Genomic DNA, 17,448 nt, shown 5'->3' on the forward strand with positions numbered 1-17,448 from the left:
AGGAGGAGAGGGATAGAAACATCAGTGATGAGAGAGAATCACTGACACCCCCTACTGGGGATGGAGCCTGCAACCCAGCATGTGCCCTTGACTGGAATCTAACCCGGACCCTTCAGTCCGCAGGCCGCTGCTCTATCCACCGAACCAAACCAGCCAGGTCAATGGTGTTTTTTAAAGGCGCTTTCCAACTCTAAAATTCCATATTCCTCATTACTTAGGTAGATACAGCTTCTCTCCACACGCACTGCCACCACCTCAGGCCAAGCCACCGGTCCCCTCTTGCCTGGACACTAACTGTCTCCAAACCAATCCCCTGCTTCCCTTCTCGTCCTCCTAAAATCTAGTCTCTGGAAGTGACTTTTTTTTTTTCCAAACAAACTTCGAGAATCTTGTCACTCCCTGTTGAAAAGCCTTATATCTTCCAATGGCACTCCTTTGCTCCTATTGTTCGGCTGGGTTTGGCAAATGCCATACCAGACTGCTTGAGCCACACTGGCATCTTTCTGTTCCTGAAACATACTTCCCACCAAATTGCCTTCGCACACTCTGTTCTCGATGCCTGGATGTTCTCCATGTACCCCCCACCCACTTTCCTCTACCCAGCCAGCCAAGTAATCCTTCAGCTATCAGCTCAAATATCACTTCTCCTAGGAGGCCTGGCCTGGCTACCCCACCTCAGACTGAGTCAGATCACCTGCTGAACGCTGTCACCGCTACTTACCTATACTTTACTTTCAAAGCTCTTATCATAGTTTGAAACTATTTACATTGTGTGCTTATTTATTCAATGTCAGTCTCCCATTATACTAAGTTCCAAGAGGGCAGAGATGTGTCTGGGTTTTATCATCAATAAATATTTAATAGCCTGGCTAGCGTGGCTCAGTGGTTGAGCGTTGACTTATGAACCAGGAGGTCGTGGTTCGATTCCCGGTCAGGGCACATGCCCGGGTTGCCGTCTTGATCACAGGGTGGGGCATGCAGGAGGCAGCCGATCAATGATTCTCTCTCATCATTGATGTTTCTATCTCTCTCTCTCTCTCTCTCTCCCTCTCCCTTCCTCTCTGAAATCAATAAAAATATATTTAAAAAATATTTGATGAATAAATTTGAAAACTAACTATATTTTCACCCATGTGTTCAATAAATACTTCCTGAGTGCCTGTATAATGTACCAGGCACCATGTCGGACACTGAGGACACAGCTGTAAACAAGAAATATAAGGACACTGCTCACGTGACTTACATTCTAGAGAGAGGGAAGCAGACAATAAAATCAAACAAAATGGCTGATGTTTTGAAGGCAATAAACCAGGTGAATGTGATGAGGTTGGCTCCACTCCCGAGGGAGACTTTTCTGGGAAGCGTGAATAAGAAGCCAGCCATGTAAAAATCATGTTCTAGTCAGAGGTCACAGCAGATGCTAAGACCCTGTGTCACCTGCCCCTTTGAGACTTGGAGTATTAATTTAAAGCAGGCTCTATTAACCTCACACATTTGATACTTGGGATCAGATAATTCTTTGATACGGCTGATGGTCCTGTGCATAGGATATTTAGCATCCTTAACTTTTACTGATTAGATGCCAGTAGAATCTACCCCTGAACCCCAATGTGACAGTAAAAAAAAAAGGGGGGGTGCAGCTCTGGCTCGTTTGGCTCAGTGGATAGATCCTCAGCCCACAGACAGAGACTAAAGAGTCAGGGGTTTGATTCCAGGCAAGGGCACGTACCTCAGTTGTAGGCTTGATCCCCAGGCAGGAGGCAACCAATCAATGTGTCTCTCTCACATCGATGTTTCTCTCTCTGTGTATGTCTCTCCCCCTCCCTTCCACTCTCTCTAAAAATCAATGAAAGGTGGAAGGATATCCTTGGGTAAGGATTAATAATAATTTAAAAAATGGGTGCAAGGAGCAAGTAGAGGGATCATGGGGATTAACCAAGGTTGATGACTAAAAAGAGAGAGAAGGGATTTTTAAGGTATTTGCACGAGAGTGTTTTATGTTAGATCAGTGACATGAATTGGGTAAGAAGGCGCGTAAACATAAAAAAGGGGTTGGTAGATGGTACAAGAAGGGATAGGATCAATGGTTTAGAGGCCTCTATGACGTGAAGGGAGTGCCTGAGTAAATGAACTGGAAGGCTGGGAGGTGGCCATCAGGGGTGGGAGGCTCAAGCTCAGTGGATCAGAGGAGGTTGATTTTGGAGGCGGCAAAGCCTAGGAATGAGCCAGAGAGAAAAACCACTGGAAATGAGACTGAAGGTCGAGAGGCTACAATTAGGTGGAGAACCCTGACGGATTGTGAATTCAGCAACAGTGATAGGGACATAGTGTGAAGAGGGAGTTAAAGTCATCGGTGAGTGTGGGTGAAAGAGCAGCTGGGAGACCCTAGCAACAATTAGAGGCAGTGAGTGATGCACTTGCAAACATGAACTTCAAAGGAGCAGAGGATTTTGAAGGATGAAGGAAGAATAATGGTCTAGAAGCAGCACTGGGGAGCAATACTCCCAGCTCCAGACCCTGAGGTATAAGAAATAAGACCAAGCCATGGTCGGTTGTTCAGTGGTTAGAGTATCCACCCACAGACTGGAGGGTCACGGGTTCGATTCCTGGCCCCAATGAGGGAGGTAATCAATCCCTCTGCCAGGCGATGGATCGCAGAGCTCCTGGACTATGAATCCTTGCAGATTCCATCCCTGGCTCCAGTCAGGGTATGTGTGGGAGGCAACCAACCGATGTATCTCTCTCATATCCCTCTCTCTCTCTCTCCCTCCTTCATTTTCTCCCTCCCTCCCTTCCTTCTACTCTCTAAAAATTTGTTGGAAAAAATATCCTCAGATGAGGATTTTTTGAAAAGATAAAAAATAAGCCTCTGTTAAGAGAGCTGACAAGGAAGTGTGTCCTTCAAGACAGCCAGATTTTTTTTAAATATATACCACATTTTAAAAAATATATCCTATTGATTTTTTACAGAGAGGAAGAGAGAGGGAGATAGAGAATTAGAAACATCAACGAGAGAGAAACATCGATCAGCTGCCTCCTGCACACTCCCTACTGCTACATACTCCACAACCAAGGCACATGCCCTTGACTGGAATCAACCTGGAACACTTCAGTCCCCAGGCCAATGCTCTATTCACTGAGCCAAACCGGTTAGAGCAGACAGCCAGATTTTAATAAGGTCTAGGAAAGGAACATTCAGAGAACAGGCTGGGAATATAAGGAGTTCAAAGGTCACAGAGAGTGAAAGATCTAGTCTGGCTGGGGGGTTGGGTCAGATTAGAGGATATACACCACAGCATGGAAATGACTGGTGATATGATGAGGTAAGCAACCTGGTATGGAAACCTGACTAACTTGTTTGTTTCTATAAGAAAGTGTTCTGAATTCTGAAAAACTGATAAACTTTGGAAACTTGCAATATTATTTTAATACTAGAGGCCTGGTGCATGAAATCTGTGCACTTGGGAGGGGGTGCGATCCCTCAGCTGGGCCTGCGCCCTCTCATAGTCCAGGAGCTCTGCGATCCATCGCCTGGCAGAGGGATTGATTACCTCCCTCATTGGGGCAATCGTGGGGCGATGGCGGGGCCTCCCACCAATCATATGGCACCCACCTTGGCTGGCTGGGGCCAGTGTGTGTCATAGTGTGGTTGTCCCAATGGTCGTTCTGCTGTTTGGCCATTCAGTCAATTTGCATATTATGCTTTTATTATTATAGACTAGAGGCCCAGTGCACAAAAATTTGTGCACTCGGGGGGGTGGCCCTCAGCCCGGCCTGTGCCCTCTCGCAGTCTGGGACCCCTCGGGAGATAACGACCTGCTGGGTTAGGCCCGCTCCCGGGTGGCAGAGGGCAGGCCCAATCCCTAGGTGCAGCCCCTGGTCGGGCTCAGAGCAGGGCTGATTGGAGAGTTGGGGCGCCGCCCCCTGTCATGCACAGAGCAGGGCAGATCGGGAGGTTGCGATGCCACCCTCAGTCATGCTCAGGGTAGGGCCGATTGGGGGGTTGGAGCACCGTCCCCTGTCACACACAGAGCCGCAGGGCGATCAGGGGGTTTGGGCGCTGCCCCCTGTCACGCTGATCCCAGTGCCAGGAGGCCTCGCGGCTCCGCTGATCCCGGTGCTGGGAGGCATATTACCCTTTTACTATATAGGATAGAGGCCTGGTGCATGGGTGGGGGCCGGCTGGTTTGCCTCGAAGGGTGTCCTGGATCAGGGTGGGGGTCCCCACTGGGGTGCCTGGCCAGCCTGGATGAGGGGATGATGGCTGTTTGCAGCTGGTCACTCACCCTTCAGGGTGGGCCTGCGGACTCAAGGGTCCCAGGTTCCATTCCGGTCAAGGGCATGTACCTTGGTTGCAGGCACATCCACAGTAGGGGGAGTGCAGGAGGCAGCTGATTGATGTTTCTCTCTCATAGATGTTTCTAGCTCTCTATCCCTCCCTCTTCCTCTCTGTAAAAAATCAATAAAATGTATTTTAAAACAAAAGACTGATCAACTTATTTGTGACAACATGGGTGAAAATTGAGAGTATCATGCTAAGTGAAATAAGTCAGATGGAAAAGAACAAGAATAATATGATTTCACTCATATGTGGGATATAAAACAAAAGAGCAACAAATGAAAACACACACAAATTCATAGGTACAGACGACAGAATGGTGATTACCAGAGGGAGGGGGTTTGGGGGAGAACTAAGAGGGTAAAGGGGGGCAGGTATGTGGTGGCAGGGAGACTAGATTTCTGGTAGTAAACACACAATGGAGTATACACATATCGTGTTATAAAGTTGTACACCTGAAATTTATATAATGTTATTACCCAATGTTACCCCAATAAATTTAATTAAATATTTTAAATTTAAGAAAAGAGTGACTATCTTTTTATAAAAAATATTTTATTGATTTTTTACAGAGAGGAAGGGAGAGGGATAGAGAGTTAGAAACATCGATCAGCAGCCTCCTGCACACCTCCTATTGGGGATGTGCCCGCAATCAAGGTACATGCCCTTGGCCGGAATCGAACCTGGGACCTTTCAGTCCACAGGCCGATGCTCTATCCCCTGAGCCAAACCGGTCAGGGCAAGAGTGACTATCTTAAGTGTTGTTGAGGGGGTAGATGAGTCAGAACTCTCAAACACTGCTGATGGGAATGTAAAATGCTACAACCACTTTGGAAAGCAGTTTGGCGGTTTCATAAAAAGTGACATATACACCTATCATACAATCCAGCCATTCTATTCCTAGGTATTTCCCAAGAGAAATGAATGCACATATTTGTACAAAGACACTTGTACATGAATGTTCCTAGCAGCTTTATTCGTAATAGCCTGACGTTGGAAATAACCCAAATGTTCATCAACAGGTGAATGGATAATCAGACTAATTACTATTAATAATCAAATAAATAATATTCAGCAATAAAAAGGAATGCACTATTGATACATGGAACAACATAGATGAATCTCAAAATAATTGTTAAGTGAAAGAAGCTAGACAAAAAGGATACATTCTGTATGATCCATTTACACAAAATTCTAGAAAATGCAAACTAGTCTATAATAACAGAAAGCAGATTAGTGGTTACCTAGGGGATAGGGGAAGGGCTGAAGGGAAGAATTACAAAGAGGTACAAGGAAACTTTGGGGGATAATGGAAATGTTTATTATTTTTTTAAAAATTGATTTCAGAGAGGAAGGAAGAGGGAGAGAGATAGAAACATCAATGAAGAGAGAGACCCACTGATTGGCTGCCTCCTGCAGGCCCCCCGCTGGGGATTGAGCCTGCAACCATGGCATGTGCTCCCTACCAGAATTGAACCCGGGACCCTTCAGTCCCCAGGCCAACACTCTATCCACTGAGCAAAACCAACTAGGGCTATTATCTTGATTATTTGGACAGTTTCATGGGTATATACAAATATCAAAAGTTAAACTATACACTTTAAATATGTGTACTTTATTTTTGGCAATTATGTCTCAATAAAGCTGTTTAAAAACAAACAAACAAACAAACAAACAAACAAAAATAACAGAAACAGAGGCTAGGGGACTGTCAAGGGTGGGGGGGAAAAAAAAAAAAAAGAAAAAAAAAATAACAGAAACAGCCCTGGCCGGTGTGGCTCAGCTGGTTGGAGTGTGATCTCATATACCAAAACTTGTGTGGGTTCAATTCCTGGTTCAGGCCTGTTCAGAGGTTGGCTGATTGATGTTCTCTCTCTCCCCGCTCCCTTTCCCTTCTCTCTAAAATCAATAAGCAACCCGCCGGCATGGCTCAGTGTTGAGCATCATCCTATGAACCAGGAGGTCACGGTTCTATTCCCGGTCGGGGCACATGCCTCAATTATGGACTCAATCCCCAGTGTGGGGCATGCAGGAGGCAGCCAATCAATGATTCTCTCTCATCATTGATGTTTCTATTTCTCTCTCTCTCTCTCTCTCTCTCTCCCTTCCTCTCTGAAATATATATATATTTTAAAAATAGTGGGTGAGAGTGGCCGGGGAGAGGTCACTGGGGGAAAAAGGAGACATATGTAATTCTTTAAACAATAAAGAATTTTAAAAAATAAAATCAATAAAGCATATCCTCAGGTGAGAATTAAACACAAACACACACACACACACACACACACACACACACACACACACACACAGAACAGAAACAGAGCCCTGGCCAGGTAGCTCAATTGGTTAGAGCGTCGTCCCAATACACCAAGGTTTTGGCTTTGATCTCTGGTCAGTTCACATACAAGAGTCAATCAGTGAGTGCATGACTAAGTGGGACAACACATCGATGTTTCTCTCTCTCTCTCTCTCTCTCTCAAATAATAATTATTTTAAAAAGAAACAAAAAACCTTACTCAGTTCAATCTATTCTAAGCATTATATGAGTATCACATTATTCACCTTCATTAAAACTCTAAGATGTAGACACTATTATTATCTCCCTTCTCATTTTACAGATGAGGTAAATAAGGCACAAAGAGCTTAGGTAACTTTCCCAAGGGCACAATGTTAGCAAGTACCAGAGCTGGGCCTCAAATGCAGGCCATTTGGGCCCCAGAGTCCATACTCTTAACTATGCAGCCTTTGGGTGGCAGTGACTGAGAGGGTGTGGTGGTAGCGAAAGCCTTCCACACTGCTGATGGGAGCTGAGCCGGGGCCAGTCATTCTTAACAGCAAGCTCTTAGTCATATTAGGTATAAGTATACCCTGTGACTCAGCAGTTCCACTGTGGAGCTAGATATAAATAAAGACCTAGACATCGGCGGAGGAGAGATAGATCTTCCAAAGAAGCGCTCGCAGAAGTTCATGATGACCCTCGTATGAAAACGTTCATCGGCACATTGTTTGTTCAGCTGGGAACTAGAAGTGACATGGGGCTCCTCAGTGGGATGATAACATGTGCTGTGACCGATAACAATTTTAATAATCACAGAACATGAGTTTTTAAAACAGTGCTTACTGAAAAGAAGACCAGAATGAAAGATATAACAAGATGCTATTTATATTAATTTAAAATGTTTGCACACAAAACAATTCATATCTTGCAGGACCACAAGTAAAAAATGAGCATGAAAGGCATTTAGAATGGTTGCCTTTGGAAGGAGAACAAACGAGAAATGGATATGTAACTAAAAGAGAATAGTTTTCAACATAAAAATAAAGCATAGATCAATGAAAACAACGGACCAAAAACTGTGTTATTCATTCAGTCCTCCACATCTGAGACCCTAGTACATAGACAGCTGCAGTGAAAGGACAAAAGGAGATAGCATTGCTGGAGCTCAGAAGTCAAGTTCCCTCCAGAAGCGAGAAGCAAAGAGGCCCTGTTAGAGTAGGAGCTGGAGGCGGGGTGCGGGTGTTGTGTGAAGGAATACGCTGGCTTTCTCTAGCCCACCAATCTCCTACTGCCACGGGCTGAACTCAGCCAGAAAGCAGGGAACACAGGAGCTTGGAAAACAAAAGCCTGCAGGATTTAGCTCCCCATGATATAGGGCAGAGTTTAGGAAGGGCTGCAATTGGTTCTGAAATCACATGGGCTCAGGATTACTATGCGAAATCAACACACACACACACACACACACATGCAGAGCTCCAATTCAAAGTTCCCACTGTTTCATAAGTCTCTCTCCTTTATTTTCTTTCCTATTTTTTAAAAAATATATACAGGGAGGAAGGGAGAGGGAAAGAGATACAAACATCAATGATAGCCAGGCCCCTGGCCAGTGTTGTTCAGTGGTTGAGCATCGACCCATGAACCAGGAGGTCACAGTTTGATTCCAGGTCAGGGCACATGCAGGAGGCAACTGATCAATGATGAGCGAATCATTGATGTTTGTATCTCTCTCTCCCACTTTCTTCCTCTCTCTGAAATCAATAAAAATATATTTTTTTAAAGAAATATCAATGATGAGAGAATCATTGATTGGCTGTCCCCTGCATGCCCCCTACAGGGGATGTGCCCTGACCAGAATTGGAACCATGGCCTCCTGGTTCATAGGTTGATGCTCAACCAGAGCCAGGCAAAACAGGCTCTCTCCTTCATTTTATTTTTTTTTAATTTTTATTGATTTCAGAGAGAGGAAAGGAGAAGTGGGAGATTGAAACATCAACGATGAGAGAGAATCACTGATCGGCTGCCTCCTGCACACCCCCCTGGGGATTGAGCCTGCAACCCGGGCATGTGCCCTTGACTGGAATCGAACCTGGGACCCTTCAGTCCGCAGGCCGATGCTCTATCCATTGAGCCAAACCAGCTAGGGCTCTCCTTCATTTTTAATCTTCTATCAGTCAACATCTTTCCCCCCATTTTCCATGGCATTTTTTCTTTTTCTCTCCCCACTCTCTCATTTCTTTTTTTGTAAATCCTTACTGCAGATATGTTTTTATTGTTGAGAGAAAGAGAGAGAGGGAGGGAGGGAAGGAGGGAGAGAGAGAGAGAGAGAGAGAGAGAGAGAGAGAGAGAGAGAGAGAGAAAAAAAGAAAAAAAGAAAAAAAGAAAGAAAGAAAGAAAGAAAGAAAGAAAGAAAGAGCAATTGGTTCCTTCTGTGCACACCCTGACCGGGGCTCCTTATTTCTTTTTTTTTTTTTTTTTGTCTCCTCTTCTACTTCCCCATCACTTCGCCACATTTTTTATATCTAGATCTGATTTGCTTCCCTTAATCCTGCTTTTCCTGGGATTTAGATCCCTAGACTGGTCCCTGAGAAGCATCAGAAACAAGGCATCTGAAGGCGAGCAGGAATGTGCCTTTGCAGGAGTGGCAGCACAGACCCCAGGCATGGGCCCCAGCCCTGCACTTCACCTACACGGACTTCTCATCTGCCCCCAGCCTGTGCTTCCTGCCCATTTCCTTCTTTCTTCTTGGCACCTTTCTCTGCTTTTCTGGTCTCCCTGACCTTCTCGTCCCTGGTTCTCCTTTCACCGTCCAGATCAGTCTTCTCCGCTGCCATCTATTGCTTCTTCTCCTTTCTGCTCATAAATAACTGGTTCTTAATGTTCAGACCTTAGTTCTTCATCTACTCCCCTTCAGTGAGAGGGGGAAGCCGTTTACCAAATGGTTCTCTCCTTTGTGATTGCTCCCCAACATGGCCACGGGGAGCAGACCCTCATTTCATTCATTCAACACATTTATTGAGTGCCCACTCCTAGCCTGGGTGCTGGGGACACAGGTAAACAAGGTGACTTTCTGTCCTCAAGGTTACAGTACAGGGAAGAAGTGATAACAATATACTCTTGGGGACACATGACTTTGGAGGAAAGCCAAGGAAGGTTTCACAGAGGGGGTGAGCCTTTTTTCTGAAGGATGAAAGGAGTCCTGTGGTATTCCAGACTGAGGGGTTATTAGTATGACAAAGACACCAAGGAATGACAAAGCACCGTGTGTTCTGGGCACAGGAAGTAGTTAGGTATAGAGTGGAGAAGATAGAAAGTGAGGAAGAGACAGGAGAGGAGAGACAGGGTGTTTTGTTTACTCTAAAAAGGGTTTTGAACTTGAGAGTGGGGGCAACCAAGAGCCAGCGACTTTTGAGGCTGGAGTGATGAGGTTGAACTTTTTTGTATTACACCCTACGCTCCGTGTAAGGGAAAAGGAGAATCAGGGGTAACAGGCAGGGTGATGGTGGTCTGGACCAAACTGGCAGCAGAACAGGTGAAGAAAATCAGATGGTTGTGAGTTTCGAAGGTCCAGACACCAATGTTGGTAACTGGATAAAGGGAGCTGCAGGAGAGAGGAAGTTAAATATGACTTCCGAGATTCTTTTTTTAAATCCTCACCCGAGGATAATTTGTTTTTCATTCATCTTTAGAGAGAGTGGAAGGGAGAAACACGATGTGAGAGAGACACATGGATTGGTTGCCTCCCACATGCCTCACACCAGGGCCAGGAGCCTGCCAGCGAGGTATGTGCCCTTCCTCGAAATAGAACCCAGGACCCTTCAGTTCGCAGGCCGATGCTCTATCCACTGAGCCAAACGGGCTAGAGATTTCCAAGGTTCTGGTAGGAGTGACAGGGTTGCTATTGAGACCACTCAGAGGGATCAGAAAGGTAGGAGGAGCAGGTTTGGACTCCGTTCAGGCAGTAGCTGAACATTCGGAGCTGGAGTTCCAGAAAGAGGCCTGCGCTGGACACAGCAGAAGCCCTAGAAAGGCAGCAGGGCCTGGGACAACGGGCGGGAGGCTACGCCGGCCCGATCCGCAAGCGCGTCCCCGCTCTCCCTCCAGGTGGCACTGCTGCCCCGCGCGCCTGAGCCCGGTTTCCCGAGCCGCGTGCGTTCGGTATTCACCCCTTGGTCCGCTTTTCTCAGTCCGCGCCTCCTCTAGGTCGCGACCTCCCCGCGGGGCCGGAGCGAGCTGGGGATTCAAACCAGGAACGGCCTCCAGAGAGAGTGTCCAAGTTGCCCACGCGACCAGCACATGCGTGGGGGCGCAGGGACCTCAGCGTGGCGTGGTTGCTGTGACCACCTGTCCCTCGGGCTGCTTCCAGGAACCGACGTGGGGACCGGGGGCAGGGAAAGGGCCAGATGGGCTGTGCCGGGAGCAGGGACGCATGGAAAGGACCCCCCGACACGCTCGGAACGGAATTCCCCGTCCTCCATGGCCACCCCCGCGTGGGAAACATGTCGCGGACCCTTTAAGGCTCCATCTCCCTGCCCTCCCCAGCCCAGGACAAGCCGGGACACCCGGGACTTGACATTTGGCTTCTCCCAACGTGGGAGCTAAAAATAATCGCTGTGGGTTACTTTAGGCCACCGCTTCTCAGGCACCGCGCGCGGGCTCGCACGCTCTCCGGCCGCCCGAGTGCACTCCCGGGCGAGGATACCTGGCCCATTCCCTCCACTCGAACCCGCGGTCCCAACTTTCGGCGCCAGACTTTCCAGTCGCCTCTCCAGCCCCCAGACCTCGGCTGGTGGGAGGAGTCTTCACGCGAGGGGGCGGGGCCTCCTCCAACCTGGAGGGAATCCGAGGGGCGTGTCCTGCCGGCACGCTGTGGGGTGTGGCCTGGCTGACAATCCGCTAGCAGGTGCCAAGCTCTTAAACCTTTCGCTTAGGGGCGTGGCCTCCCGGGGTGTGCGGGACCCTGGCCAATGGGTGTCGTGAAGGGCGTGGCCCTTGGCGAGGTGGGGGCGCTCCTCGGGTCTTTTCCCTCGAGCCCGGTCCTGCCAGATCCCCGGAGCCCGGCGGCTCTCGAGCTCCCTGGCTTGCGGCGGTGGGTCCCGCTGGGCACCCCTCCGCACTTCACCCGGGACCCCCGTCGCCCCCGCGCCCTCCGCCCGCCAGGCTGGGCCGAAGACCCCCAGTCGCCTCCGTCTCGTTAACTGCTGCAGCTCCTTTGCCTGCCTCCAGCTCCTAAGACAAGATGCCGTCGGGCTTCCAACAGATCGGCTCGGAAGTAGGGTTCGGCATGGAGTGGTGGGACGGGGCCGGGCCCCGCTTCTCCCGGGCGGGGGTCGCTGCCGGGGTCGGCGGAGGGGCGGTCCCCGCGCAGGCGCAGGGGTGGGGGTGGCAGCCTGGCTATTTATACTCCGGACAGGACAACCCGTGACAGTCGGATTCCAGTCCCTCCCGGAGCTGAGGGAGCCTGGGGGGCTGTTCAGGGCCACGGGCCACGGGCCACGCCGGACTGTGTGAGGCCAGGGCTGCCCCTTCTCCAGCGCTCGGCGAATTGCGCCAGAATCGGGGACACTCTGCCCTCGATCCAGCTTGAGAAAGCAGATCCGGGCGGGCCTTGAATTCCAGGAGCTTCGTCCCGGCTCCTGGGAAGTGTTTCGGGGCCCGAGGCCCCGTGCTGGCCCCCGCCCCCACTCCTGGTGGTTCTCCAGAACGCTGAACTTTCCCTGGGCCCCGGGGCTGGCGGAGGGGCAGAGAGGAGGGGCACCCCCCCCCCCCCCCAGCTCAGGTTTCTGCTCGGAGACAGTCTGTGCCGCCAGTGAGCGACCGCCACCGCCCCTCACGCCACTTTCCCGCCCCATCCCCTGGGCACGGCTCTTCCACGCGAAAGCTCGGCATGGCCCCCTGCCCTTCGACGGGGCTTAGGGGGAGGGAGGCGGGCGAACGTAGAGAAGGCCACCACCAGGGCCATGGGCAGGGAGCAGTGACCGCGATGTCCTTTCTGGAATCACTCTTCTGGAGCCTGTTGGGGGCCTCCCGGAGCCGCCGAGAGAACCCCCAGCGGGGAGGGAAGAGGACGGAGGGGCCGATGGAAATGCACATTTATAAATGTCCGTTTACAAAACCAGCGCTGTCCAGGATGCCGTTAACATTTGATTTTGATTTTCACACGTTCATTGTAGGCAAAGCAAGCCACAGCCCAGCCCCCTTTCCCCCTCCCCCAGAGGAAAGCTATGTTCAGGGGGGAAGTGACTTGTCCAAGGTCACATCAACCTGAGCTCAGGTCTCTCAAGGCCAAACCTGTCCCAAGGTCACAGGAATGGTGAGACCTAGGTCCTCAAACATTGCTCTGCTGGCTGGACGCAAACACCCAGTGTCTCCTCCACGCCCTGGTTCCTGTGGGGTTCTTCCTGCCCCTGTTTATGCTGAGGTCTTCCCGAAAGTCCTAATATGGCCCAGTTTCCCTCACCCAGCGTGCTGGATGGAGCCCAGTAGCATAGGCTCTGGCTGGGCGCAGGCCCAGGCCGCTGGAAGAAGGAATGAAACCATGTTTCCGGGTGACATGTCTCCTCTCCACTCTGCCTGCGCAGGAAGGAGAACCTCCTCAGCAGCGCGTCACCGGGACCCTGGTCCTCGCCGTGTTCTCTGCTGTGCTTGGCTCCTTGCAGTTTGGCTACAACATTGGGGTCATCAATGCCCCACAGAAGGTGAGGCTCCAGTGGCCGGCAGAGCGGGGGTGCCCAAACAAGGAAGGCAGGGGACCGCAGGGATGAGCAGAGAGGGAAGGGTCTGCAGGAACTCACTCCTCTGCTGTCTCCCCAGGTGATTGAACAGAGCTACAATGAGACATGGCTGGGGAGGCAGGGGCCTGGGGGACCTGGCTCCATCCCCCCAAGCACCCTCACCACCCTCTGGGCTCTCTCCGTGGCCATCTTTTCTGTGGGCGGCATGGTCTCCTCCTTTCTCCTTGGCGTCATCTCTCAGTGGCTGGGAAGGTACGGGGCTAAAGGACAAGGGTAGGGAACAGGAAGGGGTCTGGTGTACAGGCACCCTAACTCTCACAGCCCACTCTCTGCCTGCCAGGAAGAGGGCAATGCTGGTCAACAACGCCCTGGCAGTGCTGGGGGGCGCCCTCATGGGCCTGGCCAACGCTGCTGCCTCCTATGAGATGCTCATCCTTGGACGGTTCCTCATTGGTGCCTACTCAGGTACCCAAGGGCACATGGCCCTGCCCAGTGCCCTGCTCTCCTTTACTATCCCCGGGTTTGGTGGGAAGGAGTAGGCAGCCAGCTGCCTCAGCCCCCTCTTCTTCACTCTGCCCAGGGCTCACATCGGGGTTGGTGCCCATGTATGTGGGGGAGATCGCTCCCACTCACCTGCGGGGCGCCTTGGGGACACTCAACCAACTGGCTATCGTCATTGGCATTCTGATTGCCCAGGTGATTGGGCCTGCCCTCACATGGGGGTGGGGAGAGGTCTGGGGTGGGGCTTGGGGCCACAGGCTGAATGATCTGCCAACCTCCCACAGGTGCTGGGCTTGGAGTCCATGCTGGGCACTGCAACACTGTGGCCACTACTCCTGGGCATCACAGTGCTGCCTGCCCTTCTGCAGCTGGTCCTGCTGCCCTTCTGCCCAGAAAGCCCCCGCTACCTCTACATCATCCGGAACCTGGAGGGGCCCGCCAAAAGGAGTGAGCCTCCACCCCACTTGCTAGTGCCTATTCCCACCCGTGAGCCTCTCCCTGTCCTCTCAGTCCTGACCCTCCTCGCCTCCAGGTCTGAAGCGCCTGACAGGCTGGGCCGATGTGTCTGGAGCACTGGCTGAGCTGAAGGAGGAGAAGCGGAAGCTGGAGCGCGAGCAGCCACTGTCCCTGCTGCAGCTCCTGGGCAGCCGAACCCACCGGCAGCCCCTAATCATTGCAATTGTGCTGCAGCTGAGCCAGCAGCTTTCCGGCATCAATGCCGTATGTATGCAGCAGCCTCCAGGAAGGGCAGGGTCAGGGAGCAGCCGGAGAGGAGGGGAGAGGGAACAAGCCCCCTTCCTTAAAACTCGGGGTCAGTCCAGGCTGGTGGGCCGCAGGGAAGGAAGGAACATCCCTCCCATCCCCTCTTTTCCTCCCCCACGTCTAGGTTTTCTACTATTCAACCAGCATTTTTGAGACGGCGGGGGTAGGGCAACCGGCATACGCCACCATAGGAGCTGGAGTGGTCAACACAGTCTTCACCTTGATCTCGGTAACTGCGGGCCTCTGGGGTGGCCACCACTATTGGCTTCGCACCCCTTGGTTGTCTCCATCCACTTCCCATTCTGAAGGCCCTGACTCTCCCTGCAGGTGCTCTTGGTGGAGCGGGCTGGGCGCCGGACTCTCCATCTTCTAGGCCTGGCAGGAATGTGTGGCTGCGCCATCTTGATGACTGTGGCTCTGCTTCTGCTGGTGAGGCCTGGGGAGTAGGAAGGGGACCAGTGGCCCAAACCCACGGGGACTGCTCCAAGAGGCTGTGTCCAGCCAGGGCCACTCCTCAACACATGTGCTTTTGATCCTGGAGCTGGCCTGTGTGCTGGGATCATGGTCTGTGCTCCCTAGAGGCCCAGGTTGCACTTCCTCCCACGATGGGAGGGAGCTGTAGCACAGTTCTGGCAGCCAGGAGGGAGAGCCGCTGTCCAACCGGCCGTGGGAACAGTAATTCCTAAGGACCCAGCTTTAGAACCAAGGGGAATTGATCAGCTTAATAGCCGAGAGTCCGTACCATTCCCTCGGCCTTGAATTGGCCTAGGGAAACCAGCTGAATGTCAGTGTTTAGAGATGCTCAGGGGTCTGCTTTAACCTAGGGTGGCAGACCCCCGTCCCCCACGAGCTGCTGGGAGGAGTTGATTTTAGTTCTCTGGGTTGAGGGCAAAGGAAGATGCAGAAAGACCTGACCTGAAGTCCCACCCTCCCTGCCTGGTCCCCAGGAGCGCGTTCCAGCTATGAGCTATGTCTCCATCGTGGCCATCTTCGGCTTTGTGGCATTCTTTGAGATTGGCCCTGGCCCCATCCCCTGGTTCATTGTGGCCGAGCTCTTCAGCCAGGGACCTCGCCCAGCAGCCATGGCTTTGGCTGGTTTCTCCAACTGGACGTGCAACTTCCTCATTGGCATGGGTTTCCAGTATGTTGCGGTAGGTGGCCCACTCCCATCCAATCTCCCACCATAGGCCAGAGGGGGGGCGGGGACTCTCAGCCCATTCACTTCCCAGTCAGGCACTCCCTCAGCTCACAGACTACTGGGCTTGAAGATCACTTTGGTGGACCCTGAAGACACCTGCCCCACCTGCATCAAAGGAAAGAAGGGAGCTGAACTAGATTGCATAGCAATAGAGGTGTCTTCAAAACCAACTATGGCATAACTTATTTAGACTAGGAATAAAATTATAAACTTCATTGTTAATACTGTGAATGTCTGGGAATCCAATCTCAGTACAGTAACTCAGGATGGTAAGAGGGTGAAAAACTATAGGAGAGTTGGGGTTCAGAGGATCCTTTTTTCACTAAATTCTCATTCCTGGCTATTTCCATTACCCTGCAAAGGAGCCACCTGCTACCTGCAGTATCCCTGCTCCCTAGGAGAGACTTTAGTTCCTAGCTTGCCTGAGACGGCCCCTCCCCCCCCTCCTCTCTGTCAACACCTCTTTCTCCGCCTGTCCCAGGATGCTATGGGTCCTTACGTCTTCCTTCTATTTGCGGTCCTCCTGCTCGGCTTCTTCATCTTCACCTTCTTAAAAGTGCCTGAAACCCGAGGCCGGACGTTTGACCAGATCTCAGCTGCCTTCCATCGGACACCCTCTCTTTTAGAGCAGGAGGTGAAGCCCAGCACGGAACTTGAGTACTTAGGGCCCGATGAGAATGACTGAGGGACCAGGCAGGGGTGGGAGAGCCAGTCCTCTCTGACCCCCTCCTTTCCTCGGTGGCACTTTAACCCTCTTGTCCCCAGCACTCCCAGGGTGGGGGAAGCCCCTGCTGCCTGGTGGAATTGGGAAGCTGGAGGGAGGGGGTGGTCTGAGACCCCCTCATTTCCCTCGTGTGACTTTCTTGGATTATTTATGTGTTGTGGTTAGGTTGTGGCCACCAGGGCAGGCCGTTCTCCCCCCTTGTCCCCCTCCTCCTTCCTCCATAGTTCACCCCAACCCGCCTCAGCTCCAGAATACTTTGCCCCTCTGCTAGAGAGGAGGGATTGGAGGAGAGGCTCTAGGACTGACTTTAGGGAAGGTGAACTGAAGTACAGAGCAGGAGTGGACAAGGGAAATCCAGTTTCCTACCACCTTGGACTCCTCCCACTCTCTGGCACTCTCTCTGAATTCTTGTCACATAGACTCTGGGTGAAGAGGGCTCCGTCTTGACCCCTCCAAGGCAAAGGATGCACCCTCCCAAGGTCTAACCTCACTGCTCTCACTGAAGGCTCAGTCCTCTTGCTCACCTTCCAGGGCGAGAGGGCACACCTGCCCATACGTGAGAGGAAGGGATAGCAAGCTCTCGCCTCTAAACGCAGGGCTCTGCTCACAGAGGCCCAGGTCTTTCTTCCTCTCCCATTCTGGAAGGTGTTGAACCCAAAGGCTTTTGACCAACTAAGGGAAAGAGACATTTGAAAGGTTGCCTGCAACATTAGGCTGGGAGGAATCCTCGGATATTTTTGTATTTGCTTGAAAAAGAAGGGACAGGGAGAAGAAACCAAAAGTCTGTTGTATTAAATGTAAATATATAGATACGTGTATAAAGTCACTGTATGAGACACGCGTCCTGTTGTGCAGGCACTCGAGGATGGGCTCAGACAGGGATGGACCACAACTTCCCCTTCCCCTCTTCCTCTC

General features: G+C 51.4%; 1 protein-coding gene across 2 annotated transcripts; it reads left to right on the plus strand.

The window, feature by feature from the left end:
* Positions 1 to 11,626: 11,626 nt before the first annotated feature.
* SLC2A4 (solute carrier family 2 member 4) lies at positions 11,627 to 17,369 on the plus strand. 2 transcript variants are annotated; one of them, XM_036341383.1, is made up of 11 exons: positions 11,627 to 11,886; positions 13,196 to 13,312; positions 13,428 to 13,600; positions 13,689 to 13,813; positions 13,929 to 14,044; positions 14,134 to 14,296; positions 14,382 to 14,569; positions 14,736 to 14,840; positions 14,939 to 15,040; positions 15,559 to 15,762; positions 16,291 to 17,369. In XM_036341383.1, the coding sequence occupies exons 1-11, from the start codon at positions 11,854 to 11,856 to the stop codon at positions 16,492 to 16,494; spliced, it is 1,530 nt and encodes a 509-aa protein (XP_036197276.1). In that variant the 5' UTR covers positions 11,627 to 11,853; the 3' UTR covers positions 16,495 to 17,369. The 2 variants fall into 2 exon arrangements, with proteins under 2 accessions (XP_036197276.1, XP_036197277.1); XM_036341384.1 differs by lacking the exon at positions 13,428 to 13,600.
* The last annotated feature ends 79 nt before the right edge of the window (positions 17,370 to 17,448 follow it).

The sequence above is a fragment of the Myotis myotis genome, unplaced genomic scaffold (genome assembly GCF_014108235.1).
Source record: "Myotis myotis isolate mMyoMyo1 unplaced genomic scaffold, mMyoMyo1.p scaffold_m19_p_17, whole genome shotgun sequence".
Classification (NCBI taxonomy): Eukaryota; Metazoa; Chordata; class Mammalia; order Chiroptera; family Vespertilionidae; genus Myotis; species Myotis myotis.

Bases quoted from the DNA above. Each gene is read 5' to 3' on its own strand.
- SLC2A4 (XM_036341383.1), top strand. From the start codon at position 11,854: ATGCCGTCGGGCTTCCAACAGATCGGCTCGGAA. The intron at 13,814-13,928 runs GTACCCAAGGGC...CACTCTGCCCAG, and splicing joins CCTCATTGGTGCCTACTCAG to GGCTCACATCGGGGTTGGTG. The intron at 14,045-14,133 runs GTGATTGGGCCT...AACCTCCCACAG, and splicing joins TTGGCATTCTGATTGCCCAG to GTGCTGGGCTTGGAGTCCAT.